The 16,714-nt window shown below is 39.6% G+C and overlaps 1 protein-coding gene across 1 annotated transcript in view; it reads left to right on the forward strand.

Annotated features, from left to right (window-relative positions):
* Nucleotides 1-512: 512 nt before the first annotated feature.
* LOC103599791 (N-alpha-acetyltransferase 25, NatB auxiliary subunit) overlaps nt 513-16,714 on the forward strand; it is a gene marked incomplete at its 3' end in the record, with an annotated part of 53,931 nt that continues 37,729 nt past the window's right edge. Inside the window, exons 1-3 of the mRNA XM_008583966.1 lie at nt 513-619; nt 12,900-12,985; nt 13,544-13,682. Of these exons, the coding sequence (XP_008582188.1) occupies nt 562-619; nt 12,900-12,985; nt 13,544-13,682 (283 nt within the window). The remainder of the gene's footprint in view (nt 620-12,899; nt 12,986-13,543; nt 13,683-16,714) is intronic.

Below are 16,714 nucleotides of genomic sequence, written 5' to 3' on the forward strand. Positions count from 1 at the left end.
AATTCATTTAATGAGCTTGTCTTTAGGCACATACTGAATTACTATTCATCTAGGATGCTTCTTAGATGGCTGAGCCCCAGGAAAGGGGTGTAGGGTTCTCGAACTTTGGGGCAGTCTTTTACTGTTGATCAGCTCCCTTTCCCCTACTTTCCTCTGGGTCACTCTCCCGGAGGAGTTTCCTATTCCTCAACAATTTATCAAAGCCAAGTCTAACCGGTTCTTCAGGACAGGATAATCAGGAGTAGCCGAGCCCTAACTTTGACAGAGAGTTTCCTTCCCTCCTCTCCTCACTCCCCAATAGATGACTCGGAAGGGATTTCAATAGCAACAGCCGCGTCCTCTCGCCCGCTTGATTCCACCAGCAAAGAGCAGGAACAACGTCTATTGAAACCGCAATTGCAGCGGGTTGGGGAAGTGAGGGGTTTCTCTTTCCGCACAGGCGCGTTCAGGTGCAGTCCTGCGACTATCGCGATAGATGAGCGAGATCGACGCTGTCCCTTTAACAACCCCTTTCCGGGGGCCTGCCCTGCGCGTGCGCACTGCGGTTCTGCGCTTGTCATCATGGCGACGCGGGGCCATGTGCAGGACCCTAACGACAGGCGCCTCCGGCCCATTTACGGTGAGTTCCTGGGGTCAGCCCGGTCGCGAGCTCGGTCGCCAGCCCGACGTGCCGAGGGCTGCCGAGGCCGGGGCGAAGGCTCAAGAGGGGCGCCGAGAGCCCGCGCGCGGGACAGGCAGGCGCGGGGGGCGGGCCGCGCGGGCCACTAGGCCGCAGCCGCGGAACTCGCGTAGGCGCTGGCCCGGCCTTCCCGAGCCGTGAGGTGGTAGAGGCGCTGTTGGGTCAGCGGCTAGTCGGCAGAGCTGACCCGACAGGCAGGCCCGGTCGGACGCGCCTTCTCCGGTAGAGACCTTGGCGGTCCGCAGGCTGCGTTGGTACGGCCGCTCCAGGCGGGAGACCCGAGATCTTCCCGCAGGTGGAAGCCGGCTCCCGCATGAGGGTAGAACACCTTACCTGAGGGGAAATTCCGCACTAAAGATTTTCTTATTTACAGGAATTGGACTTAGGGAGTTGTCAGATTAGATAGATGGGCTTCAGTGCATACGGAGAAACCGAAGTCCTGAGAGGGAAAGGGGCTGACGCAAGGTCACCCAGATCGAGTCAGTAGCAGGCCCGGGATTTCAGGCTCCCAATCCAGAGCTGTTGGGTGGAGAAACAGCTGCTCTGGCCACGGCCACACGTGGGAAGCGGGGGGAGGGGGTCTGGGACCCAAAATAGCGGTGAAGAGATTTGTGATAGCTCATGTCAAAGGAGCATGCAGGGCTGTTGGAGGGCTTTTCCTTTCTGTAGCTTCTCTGGTTTTCTCTGCAGCTTGCCTTCCGCGTGCTAAGTGGATCCTTCTCCACAACGCTTACTTCAGCCCGCGGGCTTTAAGACCTTGATGTCATCCTGCTACCCTGGTTGTGAGAATCACAGATTTGAGTTTGGGAGAAACACCTTTTCTATAACCGAGATGTTCTGTAATTGGACAATGGTCCATTTTCATTTCCTTTCCTCTTAGATGGTTGTATGGTCTTGGTCTGTCTCAGTTAATGGTGAGGAAACTTCAAGGTCAGTGGTTTTTGCAAAAGTAGACCTCGTGTTTATAGTGTGGATGTTACTAAATGGAGGCTTCTCCGCATGGCCGAAATCATTTAGTTTTTTTGGGGGGAGGAGGGTTAACTTTATGCTTCTGGCACAATTGGTCCTGCTTTTATTTCGTAATTTGTATGATGCTTTATGCTCACATCTCATCTGATTCTAGCAACAAGAACCCTGTGAGGTGGGTAATAATAATAGCTAAAGTGTGTAGACCGCTAATTATGTCAGTCACCGTCCCTGGCCTTTTATATCTAATTTAATCTTCACACATTCTCATAAGGTGGTTACTGTTTTTTCCAGTCCCTCCCCTTTTTTCCTTTTTTACAGATGAGGAAACTGGGGCTTTATAGCCTTTTTATAATTTGTCTAAGACCACTCAGCTAATTTTTTTTGGAGCTAGGATTTAACCCCTATGGGCTGTTCCAGGCTCACTTTTTCAACCACTGTTCTAGAAACCATCTCACTCTGAGCTGAAGACACTGACCTGCCTAACTTCACAGAGGTGGTGAGTGGCAGAGATAGGACTCTGATTTTCATATCCCCAGGGCTGCATATTCTCATGCTCTTGCTTTCCAGTATATATTTTCTGAGGGCAGAGATGATATATACAAGGTGGCTGATGAAAGGTAAGAACTGAATCCAGGGTTCACAGCTTATGACTCATTACAGCTTCGTGCAGCAGCTGGCTGTAGGCTTTAAAAAAAATCAAAACTAAAAAGACTATACTTTTAAGAATAATTGGATTCGTAAAATTGTTCTTGAGGACCAAAGAGAATGCCTGTGGTAGTCATTTAGAATTAATAGTGTTTGAACTGCCCAGTAAAAAACACCATGTCCATTTCACATTGCTAAACATCAGGATATATTAGCCAGAAGTGGCATGTCATGTTTTCAAAACTGAAGTCAGAATTATGTTGCTTTTGTTATAGCTAACATGGGGAGAGGATTAGAAGAGGGTTTCTTCAGGGCTGGCTGGTTTGCTCAGTCGGTTAAAGGGCAGTGTTATAACACCAAGGTCAAGGGTTTGGCTCCCCATACCAGCCAGCTGCCAAAAAAAATAAATAAATAATAATAATAATAATAATAAATGAAAGAAGGAAGCTTTCTTCAGGAATTCTGAGGTGATTCATATAAACTGGCAGGAATAGGAATGAAAGGGGTACAGATTGACCTTGACTTCAGCACTTTTGATTTTTGAACTCTAGACTTTTGTTGTTTAAATATGTTAGTACCCCCTGTAGTGGATTGAATTATGTCCCCCCAAAACTGACTGAAGCTTGAATTGTGTCCCCAAAGTTTTATGTCTTAGAAACTTGGTCCCCACTGTGACTGTTAACAGGGTGGGAAATCCTGTTGTGGTAATTGAAAGGTGGAGCCTTGAAGAGATAATTAGACTGTAGGACCTTGCCACAGTGAATGGATTAAAAATGGTGGTCAAGGGTGTGGTTCTTGGGGATTTAAAAGAAGAGAAAGAGAGTCTCTCTCTCTCTGCTCCACCATTCTTGCAATGTGATATCCTGCCATCACTGAAGTCACCACCAAGACTCTCACCAGATGTCTTCCCTGGACTTTGGATTTCCCAGTCTCAGAGACTGTAAGCAATACATTTTGTTTTCTTTATAAATCACCCATTCTAGGTAATTTTGTTATAAGCAACAGAAATGGACTAATACACCCCCTAAACAACTATTGTTCCTTGAGTTCAGTCATTCACTAGCTGACAAATGAACAAGCTCCTTTATGGTGGTTGCCTACCAGCCAAAAGTTCAACTGTGAGCACTAATCGATTTCTTACTGTGGGTTAACTGCCCTAGTGGGTAGGTAAGATTATTGTGATCATAGTAGGTAACTGAAGGTCAGAGAGATTAACTTGCTCTAACAGCCACCTTGTATATATGTAATATAACTTGCTTAGTCAGTTATAGAGCTGGGATTTGAACAGAGACATTCTCACTGGAGAGCCCAGTCCTTCACCAAGTTCAGATTCAGCAGCACCACTATCTTTGTATAGCAGTATTTGTACTGCCAAGCTTTTAGGATTTTACAGCTGTTGGAAGCCTTGCCTGGGACCTCAGCTCTTGCTGGATATTGTTGAGGGTACACATGGACAGGGCTATGAGGTGATTCGTTGTGAAGCAGTGGTGGGTTGAAATTCTACTTGTGATGTCTAGGTTTGGAATAGCTTTTTTGTGCACAAATTTGATTCGTTGAAACATCTTCACAGTGCATCTCACATTACTCATAATAAATTGGTAAGTTTGGGTATTGCATTTTTAGTTCTTGTAAACCTCCACCCATGACCTTATTAGAATTCTTATTTGATTATTCATTCTCCTTTTGCTAAAAGTTTTCTCTTTTGCTACATGAATCTCAACAGATTTTACTCTTGTGTGACTTGGTGAGCCCCACTGCTTTCTTCTACCATTATTATTAATTTTAAAATGCTTTTAGTGGTTGTGGAGTAAGGGAGGGGAGGGATGGAGAGAGGTAATATTTGTCTTTTTTTTTTTTTTTTTAAAGATGACCAGTAAGGGGATCTTAACCCTTGACTTGGTGTTGTCAGCACCACGCTCACCCAGTGAGCTAACCGGCCATCCCTATATGGGATCCGAACCCATGGCCTTGGTGTTATCAGCACCGCACTCTCCCGAGTGAGCCACAGGCCGGCCCAGGTAATATTTGATTCTGATTCATTGAGCAATCTCCCCTCCCACCATACTTTAAAATGAATTGTTTGTTTGGTCTTGGTAGCTGGCCAGTACGGGGATCAAAACCCATGACCTTGGTGTTGTAAGGCTGTGCTCTAACCAACTGAGCAACCGGCCAGCCTATGCTTTAAAATAATTGAAAGTGGAAGTGATGGTCAGATATGGCACTTAATAAATTTGTATACAATACAGGAATTACTGCATTAGCAAATTGCAAAATAGAAATAGAGAAGTTTCAAAGCAGAAAAAAATGTTCCCATAGTCCTTAGAAAACACACACACACACACACACACACACACGCACGCACGCACACACGCACGCACACACGCACACAAGATCCTTTGTTCTAATCTTTCTTACTGACCTGCAGGCTTGCACTACACTAAATCAGGTGTAGCATATTTCCTACCTGTGCCTCCCCAATGACAGTCATTCTTTGGTGAATTAGAACATTTCCCTTGGGTGCCTGGCCAAACACCAGCTCAGGTAATCATTCCGCTGTAGTTCATTAATAAAAATTCCCAGGTCCCTAATCAATGGTGGTGTTTATTCTGAGCCTCCTGTTGGGCAGTGTTAAGCTCTGTGAATCTTGTCTTGTTTTGCCCCAGACATGACAGGGAGTCTTGGTGAGTGAAGACTATTTTGCCTTTCTGTAAAAAAGTCAGTAAAACCTTTTTTCTTCTGTTCTGAAAATATAACCATTTAAAAAAACCTTGACTTAGGCCTTTAAGTTTTAAGTAGATTTTAGACTTAAAAGATTTTAAGGGCTGGCTCCGTGGCTCACTCAGGAGAGTGCAGTGCTGATAATACCAAGGCCACGGGTCCGTATCCTATATAGGGATGGCTGGTATGCACACTGGCTGAGCGTGGTGCAGACAACACCAAGCCAAGGGTTAAGATCCCCTTACTGGTCATCTTTAAAAAAAAAAAAAATAAGATTTTTTTTTTTTTTTTCGTGACCCGCAACGGATCGCAACCCTCAGTGTTGCGCCCGTACCAGACCGGGACCGGCAACGGGATCACATCCCTCGGTGTTGCCCCCGCTCCTCGCTCAGCCAGTGAGCCGCCGGTCTGCACGTGGGATCCGAACCCTCGGCGGGAGCGCCACCGCACTTCCCAAGCCGCGCACTGTAGCAGTGCGCCACCGGGCCGGCCCAAAAAATAAGATTTTAATGCACAAAAAAGTTCCTGGAAGAATACACAGAGTAGAGGGTAGTGGACGCATAGGGCAAGATGAAGACAGTAGTACTTTTCAACTAATTCTTATAAATTATTTATTTATCTATTTTTACCATAGCATGTATTGTTTTTGTAGTATAAAAAATTAGTTGAAAAGATTTTGAAGACTCTAATAGCTAGTAACTATCACTAATCATTGGTTCTTTGAACTTGCTATTGTGGTCACTTTGTACCATCTTATAGATGAATGTATCTCTCATTTCCCTAATAGACTACCCAATTTTTTTTTCTATACAGTTTGTTCATTTATGGATTCCTTTCTTTATTCATCATTTTATTGAGGGCTTAATATGTGTTAGGCACAGTGTAGATGCAGGGAATGAGTACTGAACAGAACAGACATGGTTTTCATCATTTTATTGAGGGCCTAATATGTGTTAGGCACAGTGTAGATGCAGGGAATGAGTACTGAACAGAACAGACATGGTTTTTGTTTTCAAGGAGCTTATATTCTCAGCAGACTTTTTTACATAATGGTACACGTAACTATTACATTTGTGTTAAGGGCTTTGAAGAAAAAGTACAGCTTGCCATGACAGCATACAATATGAGCATCTGGGCTGTTGGGGGCAGGTCAAGAAAAGGTTCCCTATGTAAGTGACATTTTACTTTGGCCATGAAAGAAGAGCAGGAGTTAGGCAAAGAGGTGGGAAGAGCTTGATGAAGATCTTGAGTATAGGAGTTTGGTTCACTTGAGGACCTAAGTAAAGGTTTGAATAGTTGGAATGGAGAGATGAGTGAGAGGAACTGAGATGAGGCTACAGAGGTAGGAGGGGGCTCAGAGCTTTGCAAGCAATTTTAAGGATATTGACATTTGTTTTAAAGACGGTGGAAAGCGCTGAAGGGATTTAACCATGAGAGCAGAGTGATCAGACTTGTTTTAAAAGATAGCTCTGAGTACTGTGGAGGAAATAGTTTAAAGGGGGGCAAATGTAGGATGAGGGTGATCAGTTAGGAGACATTATTTATTTTTAAATTCATCACTCTCCCTTCTAGTTTTGCATATTATAGATACTTAACAAAGGTTTGTTGACTGAATGTTTCACCTGCAATTTGTATTTATGGTAAAAGCAAAGCTCCTATTCTGCAACTTTATGATTTTTAAGTGAAGGACATTGTAATTTAAAGATGGAACTATTTTGTACTTAGTGTTTCTCTAAATCGGAGCAATCTTTTGTAGTCTTTGAAGCTCTTGTAGGAAGTGGAAACAGTTATCATTTCAGCTTCTATGGAGACCTTCAGGGCAGCTGCAAGAAGGTACAACTTAAAGACTTTCCTTTTTATCTGCAATACTTATACTTTCCTACACTCAGTATCCCCAAATGTGATTAGACAAATCCCAGGGCCTCTTCTACAGGGCAAGTAGACAGTAGGCCTGCATGTGTCAGGGCCTACTGCTATCTGCATTTCCAAGGGAGAGGAGCTTCTGTTGAAAGTGTTACCCCAGGAGTGTGGCTTGTGCATTCATTTAACAGATTTTGATAGTTTCTTGCCAATGATTTAACCAAATGTTTCCCAGATTTCTATCATTCTTTTTACCCATTCTGATGATTTTAACTATAAATGTTTGTGGAAAAATAGAATTAAAAGTAATACGAATTTTTTATGAACTTTCTATAGTACCCTCATATTATAGTATTGTCTTGCTATTTAGTTAATATTTTTTTTCTAAATTGACTTTTAAATTTAAATTTATTTAGGGCTGGCCTGTTAGCTCAGTTGGTTAGCATGGTGCTGATAACACCAAGGTTCAGGGTTTGATCCCTGTACCAGCCAGCTGCCAAAAAAAAAAATTTAAACTTATTTAAAAATGAACTATATCATTACCAGTAATGGAAAACCTGTAGAACTTGCTCTAAGAAAATAAAACCATAAAAATAAAGTACAGTGAAAACAAAACAATGTTATTAAAGTCTTAACAAGCTTCTGATACTTGTGAAACTCTTGAGCCTGAGACCTTTTCTTTCCCTCTTTTTTTTTTAAAAGTCATTAGCAAATACTAGAGAAGTGATAGACTAGCACCAAACTGGTACTTTCTCCTTAATGTAAAGAAAATATTAGAAAAGAGATCAACTTTCTCACTGTGAGTGTTATTTAGTACTGTCTGCAAGGACTACCTGAAAACATTTCATTTGGAGCAGTACTCACCCATTCTTTGCAAAATATTGTAATGCATCTCATTGTTTCCTGTGTCTGATTTGTGGATAGCTGATCTTGGCTGGCTCCTATGAAGGGAGCACTGCCAATCCTGATGGTCAAATCACAAATATCCTTGAGTAAATTTTAAAAAGACTTACTAAAAAAGACAGACTTAGGATATTGTTTTTGTTGGCCTGTTTTTTTCCAAGGGCTAAATAATTTATAATTACAGAGTCAGTAATGTAAAATGAAAATAAACATCTCCCAAAAGACCTACTAACCAATTAATCAGCGTTCACCGAGGCATCCAGGAAAGGGGAGCTTGACATTAAGCTAAATGTGGTGAAGTGTCTTAGTTAAAACTCTGTTGGGTATAAGGAACAGAAACTCATTTATACCAACTCAAGTAAAGGCAAGGTTGCAGTAAACCGTTTTAGGCGCCAAGGGCACAAGTGTAGTGCCCCAGGACCTCATGGAAACTTGGAAAGGTGTCAGGATCTGAGGCTTCTTTCTTAGTTGCTCATCTCTGCTTTTCTCCGTGTCTATTCCCTTATCTGGTTGGTTCTTAGGACTGTTTTTTTCTGCTTACTCCTCAACTTACCCAGCGCCCAACATGTTGGCTTTGTGGCCACACTAAGCCATGGCTGAAGGAGAGAGGGTTTTTTAATCTCCTCCTCCTACAAGCTTAATCAGGTCTGTCCCTTCCCTCAGGATTTTTTAATAACCATAATTGACATTTTTCATTCTTATCTAAATGTTATGTGAATGAAATTTAAGGGATAACTTTTTCTTTGCTTCCTTTCAACCAATTTGCATCCCTCAAAGCTCCTGCAAAATAGAAATTCTGGAGCTGCCACTGGTAACCTCAGACTCAATATTTATGATTTTCCAACTGGGGTTCCCCAAAGCTAACTGACTCAGGCTTTCAGTGTTGTAGTTACAGACTACCAGGAAGAAACCTGATTTACCTAGTTTGGGTCAAATGTCCACCCTGGGGTGGGGCTGGTCTAACATGGTCATGTAGTCCTACCCCTTCAGCAAGTGTAATGGAAACCATTCCCAGAGAGGAGGGCATGGGCATATAGATACAGTATATCAGAATCTTGTCAACTATAGAGAGAAAAGGAAAATACCCTTATGGCCCTGATCTCTGGTCTGATTCATTTATGGGCAGACCTTCAAAACTGGTCTCATCAAAAATGTCTACTCTTTGAGAAGGCTTCAAGATATATCCTGTGAACCTGAAACCATGCAGGATTGAGTCAGAAGTAACCTAGAACTGACTCAGAGTGAGATCAGCATCAAGTTATTTGGAAGAGAGGGTGTCCCTTATTGAGCTTGTTTATCTCTGCCAGATATGCTATAAGGACACATGAGTTGAAGAAAGACAAGAGATGAAACTCATATGTTCACGTGGCTGTCTGTTAAAAGTTTTAGTAAAGTGTTATTGGAGAAAAATTTAAACTATATGGTAAAATGATAGTCTATTTCTGTTATTAGGGACACTCTGGGCCACCAGGGCCATAGATTATTTTGAGTTCTTCATGCCTGTGCTGATTTGAGACCTTAATGAACAAAGAAAAACCTGGTAGTGGTAATAGATTGTGAACTGGCCTGTTTTCAGTCATCTTTGTATATTTAGAATTTACAGTTACTGCAGTGTTTCCCATTTTTAACACTTCTCATTTTCATTTTCTGGAAATGAATCTCTCTTTAAAAAAAAATAGTCTTTATTTTTAGAGCAGGTTTAGGTTTACAAATAAAGCAGGAAATTCAGAGTTCCCATATACCCCCTTATCTCCCCCACCAATGGTTTCCCCTGTTACTAACATCTTGCTTTAGTGTGGCACATTTATTACCATTGCTGAGCCAGTGTGATACATTATTGCTAACTAAAGTTCATATGCTAGATCAAGGATTTTTCTTTTTTCTTTTTCTTTCTTTTTTTTTTTTTTTTGGTGTCCCTCGGGTCCAGGGATCCAAACCCTTGACCTTGACATTATAGTACTGCACTCTAACCAGTTGAGCTAACCGGCCAGCTCCTAAAGTTCATATTCTAGTTTACATTATGGTTCACTGTGTTGTACCTTCTGTGGGTTTTGAAAGTGTATGTTGACATGTATCTACCATTACAGTACCATACAGAATAGTTTTACTGCCCTAAAAATCCCCTGTGCTCCACCTATTTATTCCCCACCCTTCAGCCCCTAGCAACCACGGATTATTTTACTGTTTCTGTAGTTTTGCCGTTTACAGAATGTCATATAGGAATCATAAAGTATATAGCCTTTTCAGATTGGCTTCTTTCATTTAGCAATATGCATTTAAGGCTCCTCCATGTCTTTTTGTGGTTTGATAGTTCATTTCTTTTTATCACTGAATAATATTCGATTGTATGGATGTACCACTGTTTATCCATTCGCCTATTGAAGGACATCTTGGTTGCTTCTAAGTTTTGGCAATTATGAATTATGGCTGCTATGAACATTCATGTGCAGGTTTTTGTGTTGACATAGTTTTCATCTCATTTGGGTAAGTACGAAGGACTATGATTGCTGGATCATATTGTAAAAGTATGTTTAGTTTTGGAAGAAACTACCAAACTGTCTTCCAAAGTGGCTGTGCTATTTTGCATTCCCACCAGCATTTGGTCCACAATTTTTTTTTTTTTTTTTAAAGATGACCGGTAAGGGGATCGTAACCCTTGACTTGGTGTTGTCAGCACTACGCTCAGCCAGTGAGCGAACAGGCCATCCCTATATGGGATCCGAACCCGGGGCCTTGGTGTTATCAGCACCGCACTCTCCCGAGTGAGCCACGGGCCGGCCCCACAAATTTATTTTTAAATTTATTTTTAATTTTTAAAATTTTTTGGCAGCTGGCCGGTATGGGGATCCAAACTGTTGCCCTTGGTGTTAAAACACTGCAGTCTAACCAACTGAGCTAACTAGCCAGCCCACATAGGTTATTTTGAGTTGTCTATGCCTCATCTGTCCCTACACTGATTTGAGACCTAGTAGTGGTAGTAAGAGTGGACTGGTATGTGTTCGGTCATCTTTTTATATTTGGAATTTACAGCTACCCACCGTGTTCCCCATTTAAAACACTTTCTATTTTCTTCCAGATCTTTTGATCTGGAAATGCATCATTTCCATTGTTAGACTTCTGAACAATGATTGATTTGTTTTTTATAGGTCTCCATATTCCTTAAAATTTAGAATGGATCACACAACTCAATAACAAAAAACCAAAAAAAAAAAAAAGACAAAACAACAAAGAACAAATAACCTGATTTAAAAGTGGACAAAGGGCCTGATTTTTTTCCAGAGAATACATAAAAATCACCAACAGGTATATAAAAAAGTGCTCAACCTCACTAACCATCAGGGAAATGCAAATCAAAACCGCAATGAAATATCACCTCACACCTGTTAGGATAGTTATTATCGAAAAGAGAAACAAATGTTGGCGAGGGTGTGGAGAAAAGGGAACCCTTGTATTCCATTGATGGGAATATAAATTGATACAGCCATTATGGAAAACAGTATGGAGATTTCTCAAAAATTAAAAATAGAATTACCATATGACCTTGTATTCCATTGGCGGGAATATAAATTGATACAGCCATTATGGAAAACAGTATGGAGATTTCTCAAAAATTAAAAATGGAACTACCATGTGACAGCCATCCTTCTACTGGGTATATACCCCAAGAAAATGACATCAGCACCTCCTAGAGACATCCTTGCTCCCACGTTCATTGCAGCATTGTTCACAATAGCCAAATTATGGAAATAACCTAAGTGTCCATTGATGGTTGAATGGATAAAGAAACTGTGATAAATATATATACACATACACACAATGGACTGTTATTTAGCCTTAAGAAAGGAAGAGATACTGCCATTTGCAACAACATGGATGAACCTGGAGATCATTATGTTAAGTGAAATAAGCCAGACAGAAAGAAAAATATTACATGATCACACATATATGGAATCTAAAAAGAGTTGAATACATAGGCACAGAGAATGGTTGAACAGTGGTTGGTTACCAGGTGTGGAGAGGGGGAGGAAATGGGGGACATGTAGGTCAGAGGGTAAAAACTTGCAGTTATGTAGGATGAATACGTCTGGAGAACTAATGAATAGTATGATGGGCTGGTCGGTTACTCAGTTGGTTAGACCATGCCTTTATAATACCAAGGTCTTGGGTTCAGATCTCCAGACCAGCCAACCGCCAAAAAAAGAAAAATAAAGTCTAATGTATACTATGAGGACTGTAGTTAATAATGTTGTACCATATACTGAAAATTTGCTAAGAGGATTTTAGGTGCTCTTACCACACACAAACATAGTAACTACGTGAGGTGATGGATATATTAATCTTCTTGACTGTAGTAATCATTTCACCGTGTATTTGTATATCAAAACATCATGTACACCTACCACACACAGAAATAGTAACTATGTGAGGTGATGGATATATTAATCTGCTTGACTGTAGTAATCATTTCACCATGTATTTGTATATCAAAACATCATGTTGTACACCTTAAATATGTACAATAAAAAAATTTTTTTTGGAATGGAGATATAGCTTTGGGAAACCTACAAGTCAGTTGTTCTTCAAAGTGAGTGATGGCTTCTGTTTTAAGCAGTGTTTGAAAGTGCTATTGGACTTCATTTTCCATCCTCCAGTCTTATGGATAAAACCTTCTCTTATTTTCTTCAGTGAATTATACTTAATTCTGTAGCAAATTAAGTACTCATTAAACATTTTATTGAAGGAATGTTGTCCATTTGGTAGATTTAAGGCTTGAATATTAGAAAGGATATTTATTTTAATTTTTAAAATATTTTTTTTGGTGACTAAACGCACTAACTTTCCGTAGATAAAAATGTTGATGTCATCTGTTATCTAAATATGTATAGATTTGAATCTTCATTAAGGACTAATATAACTTGATTGTGTTGCTTTCGGATAAGAGATGGCTAGAGGCATGTAAGATTGTTTTTTGGATTATCCTAGCTAGTTAGAGTTAAAATCAGTTTTGTGATGTTTTTGATAGCAAATTAAGATACTTTCTGAAATATCCGATACTAGCCTTTTGTATTTTTCATATTTGTTGTTGAAGGAATGTAATAACAGTCATATAATTTCTTTTTCACAGATTATCTTGACAATGGTAATAATAAAATGGCAATTCAGCAAGCAGACAAACTGTTGAAAAAACATAAGGATCTTCATTGTGCTAAGGTAATTTCATTTACCCTTGATTAGGTGGGTTATATATGTAATTCTTTACCTTGAAGAGAAAGGATGTTTAATATCTTGTGATTTATATTTGGTGGGTTGTATTTGTAATTCTTTACCTTAAAGGGAAAGAATGTTTAATAATTTGTGACTATTTTTCAGAGTACTTTGTAGGCCATTTATTTTCCTGATCACTTACATGCCATAAATAGTATTTAATTAAAAGCTAGCTATTTATTTCTTTGGCTATTACTTATCTAACTTAATTGTTTTCAGAATCCTTTTAAGTTATGTTGTATACTGTTTTTTTTCTTTCTTTTTTTGGCAGCTGGCCTATATGGGGATCTGTACCCTTGGCCTTGGTGTTATGAACACCACACTCTAACCAACTAAGCTAACCGCCAGCCCTAGTGTACTCAATGTGACTGAAATAGGAAAACAGTAAAAGTAGGTTTAGTTGATCAGCAACCTAGGTATACCTTACAGCTTGTACTTTCAGATTGGCTTTCTCTGGTTTATATGTTTTTCTTTCCTTAAAAATGAATTTTTCTTTTCTATCAGGTTTTAAAGGCAATTGGTTTACAGAGAACTGGAAAACAAGAGGAAGCCTTCACCTTGGCACAGGAAGTAGCAGCCCTTGAACCCACAGATGACAATTCGCTGCAGGCACTAACTATTCTTTACCGGGAGATGCATCGACGTACGTTTCTTTCTTTTCATTGTTTTTAAACTTGAGTTTAAGTTTTGTATATTTCTGATTGAGTTCTCTTTGGTTTTGTCCGATGATTGGAATGGATGACGATAGGCAGAATAATGGATTAACCATGGTTTGTGAAGACTAGACAGAGGATAGTTTACATGTATTAGGATCCTTGAATTGGAATGAGGATTAAAGTGAGTTCATTTGTGACATCTTGATTTACTAAATGGAGACCTTACTCTGGTTTTCACTTGTTAATATGGAAAATTTCAAACATAGGCACAAATAGAATAGCATAATAAATCCCTTTGTACCCATTATTCACCTTCAGCAATTATTAGCACTTTTATTTTGTCTGTACCCCTCTTCCAGCCAGATTATTTCAAAACGTATCCTAGATAGTCTCATTTCATCTGTGAATAGGTTGCTTTAAAGTTTTCATCGTTGATTTCTTAAATATTTTATTATGAAAATTTATTATATATTTATAATATATACTATGAAAAATATATTTTATGTAACATACTAGTAAATTTGGTGTGTAATAATGAGCACTCATGAAACTACCACCCAACTTGATAGAGCATTCTCGTTATTAAGGAGGCTTCCTGTGTATGTTCCTTATCAATTTCATTTCCCCTTTTATCTTTCAATAGTTATTTGCTATTTTGAATATCTTTTATTCTCTTACTTGTCTTTAAATTTTTATCACATTTGTTTCTCTAAGTAATATGTTATTAGTTTTGCTTAATTTTTAACTTTACATAAATGAATTTGTACTGTATATATTTTGTGACTTGCATTTGTCATCTAATGTACAAGTGGCTGTAGTTAATTCATTTCACTGCCACAAAATATTTCATCAGGTGACTATACCACAATCTAGGAGTAGAATTGTGAGTCATAGGGTAAGTGTATGTTTAGTTTAAAGAAAAAGAAAGATAATATCAACTTGTTTTCTTAATGTACTGGCAGTTTATGAGTTTCAGTTGTTCCACAGCCTTGTCAACACTTGACGTTCTTTTTTTTTTTTTGTCTTTTTTCGTGACCGGCAACGGATCGCAACCCTCAGTGTCGCGCCCGTACCGGACTGGGACCGGCCACGGGATCGCAACCCTCGGTGTTGCCCCCACCCCTCGCTCAGCCAGTGAGCCGCCGGTCTGTATGTGGGATCCGAACCCTCGGCGGGAGCGCCACCGCGCTTCCCAAGCGGCGCACTATAGCAGTGCGCCACCGGGCCGGCCCAACACTTGACGTTCTTGACCTTTAAAATTTTTGCCAAATAGTGGGCAGAAAAAGTTATTTTAGAGGTAAATTTTGTTTTTAATTCTTACAAAAGATAAAACTTAAGAGTTGAGGTATTATGTCTGATTATTTAGAGATTATATTGATTTAGGGATATGGACTCCCCCCAGTATTTAAAAAAAATTATCTGTTCTTCAAATATTGTTTGAATGTTTCTCTGTGACAAGTAAGTATCAGAGTCAAAGATGAAAGATGCTGTTTCTGCCCTCATGTTACTCATAGTCTATAAAGGAAAATAGATCAATAGATAGTATATTGCATTATGTATTAATAAATACTATAATAGAGTTGTTTATAAGATTCTAAGATGGCAGAGAAAGGCAGTGATCAAATTGGGATGGAGGAGCAGAGATGGTGTTTAGGGAAGGTTTTGCAGAGAGGGTTACATCTGAACAGATCTTGGATGATATTCACTGAGTAGAAAAGAGGAAAGGAGAATCCAGTTAAGAGGGGAACAGCGTAAAGGCATGGAGGTATGATACAACACAGGGAAGCTGCTACAAATAGTTTGATTAGGCTAGATGATAAAGCGCTGGGGGAAAGGGTTAGGAAGGAGGCAGAGAGGCCAGATTCTGGAGGGTATTGTAGAGTCCTAACCTGTTCCATACTTCATCTGAATACCTAACCAAGAGAAGAGTGTTAATTGAGATAAGCAGGTTGTAAAATTGCCTTCTCTCACTCTCCTCACATCCTCCTCAACAAAGGATATATCTCTAAGAATATGTATAAAAATGTCACCAGGATATAGGGCTGTAGATACTTTCATCTTAATTTGTGTGTGTGGGGTTTTTTTAAGCAGATATTAATTTCATGATCCCACAAAATATGTTTTAGATAAATATATATACACATATATAAAATAACAAAAAGGATAAGTTCATGTAATAGCAATATTAAGGTAAATTTTGAAAAAAGGGGAAAAAAAATATTACTTGAACATAGAGCTTGTTTTCATTTTTGGATAGTGTAGCTTTACATCTTGCCAGAAAATATATACAATTTTGCATTTTGCTTTTTGGAGACATTGTTTTGATGTGGTTTAACAGTTATAGTTCCTTAATATGTTTTAACCATGACTTGCTTCTGCATTATTCCATTCTAATGTGTTACGAGAATGAAGTAGTCTAGTGTTAAATGTTTTAGAATGAAATGTCTAATTTTTATACTACCTTTGTCGCTGCTTAAAGTAGTTACAACTCCTTAGCTTATATGTATGTTTATTTTGAGTTTGGTTTATCAGTCTGAGGTGACAGGGATTTTACAAATTTAATGTCATGTTTCATTAGGGCAAGGGCTTTTGTTTGTTTTGTTCATTGCTGAATCCCTAGCACCTAGGATAGCATATGCACAGTAAATATTTGTTAAATAAATGGCTGATTTGTACAAGAGCACTTTTAAAAGTTTGTGGAAATATAGAATTAAAAGATAAAGCAGGGCCAGCCCGTGGCTCACTTGGGAGAGTGTGTTGCTGATAACACCAAGGCCACGGGTTCGGATCCCTATATAGGGATGGCTGGTTAGCTCACTTGGGAGACTGCGGTGCTGACAACTCCAAGTCATGGGTTAAGTTCTCCTTACCAGTCATCTTTTAGTTAAAATAAATAAATAAATAAATAAATCTTTCCATGAACTTTTTTTTTTTCCTTTTTTGTCTTTTTTCGTGACCGGCAACGGATCGCAACCCTCAGTGTCGCGCCCGTACCGGACCGGGACCGGCAACAGGATCG

The sequence above is a fragment of the Galeopterus variegatus genome, unplaced genomic scaffold (assembly GCF_000696425.1).
Source record: "Galeopterus variegatus unplaced genomic scaffold, G_variegatus-3.0.2 Scaffold3105, whole genome shotgun sequence".
Classification (NCBI taxonomy): Eukaryota; Metazoa; Chordata; class Mammalia; order Dermoptera; family Cynocephalidae; genus Galeopterus; species Galeopterus variegatus.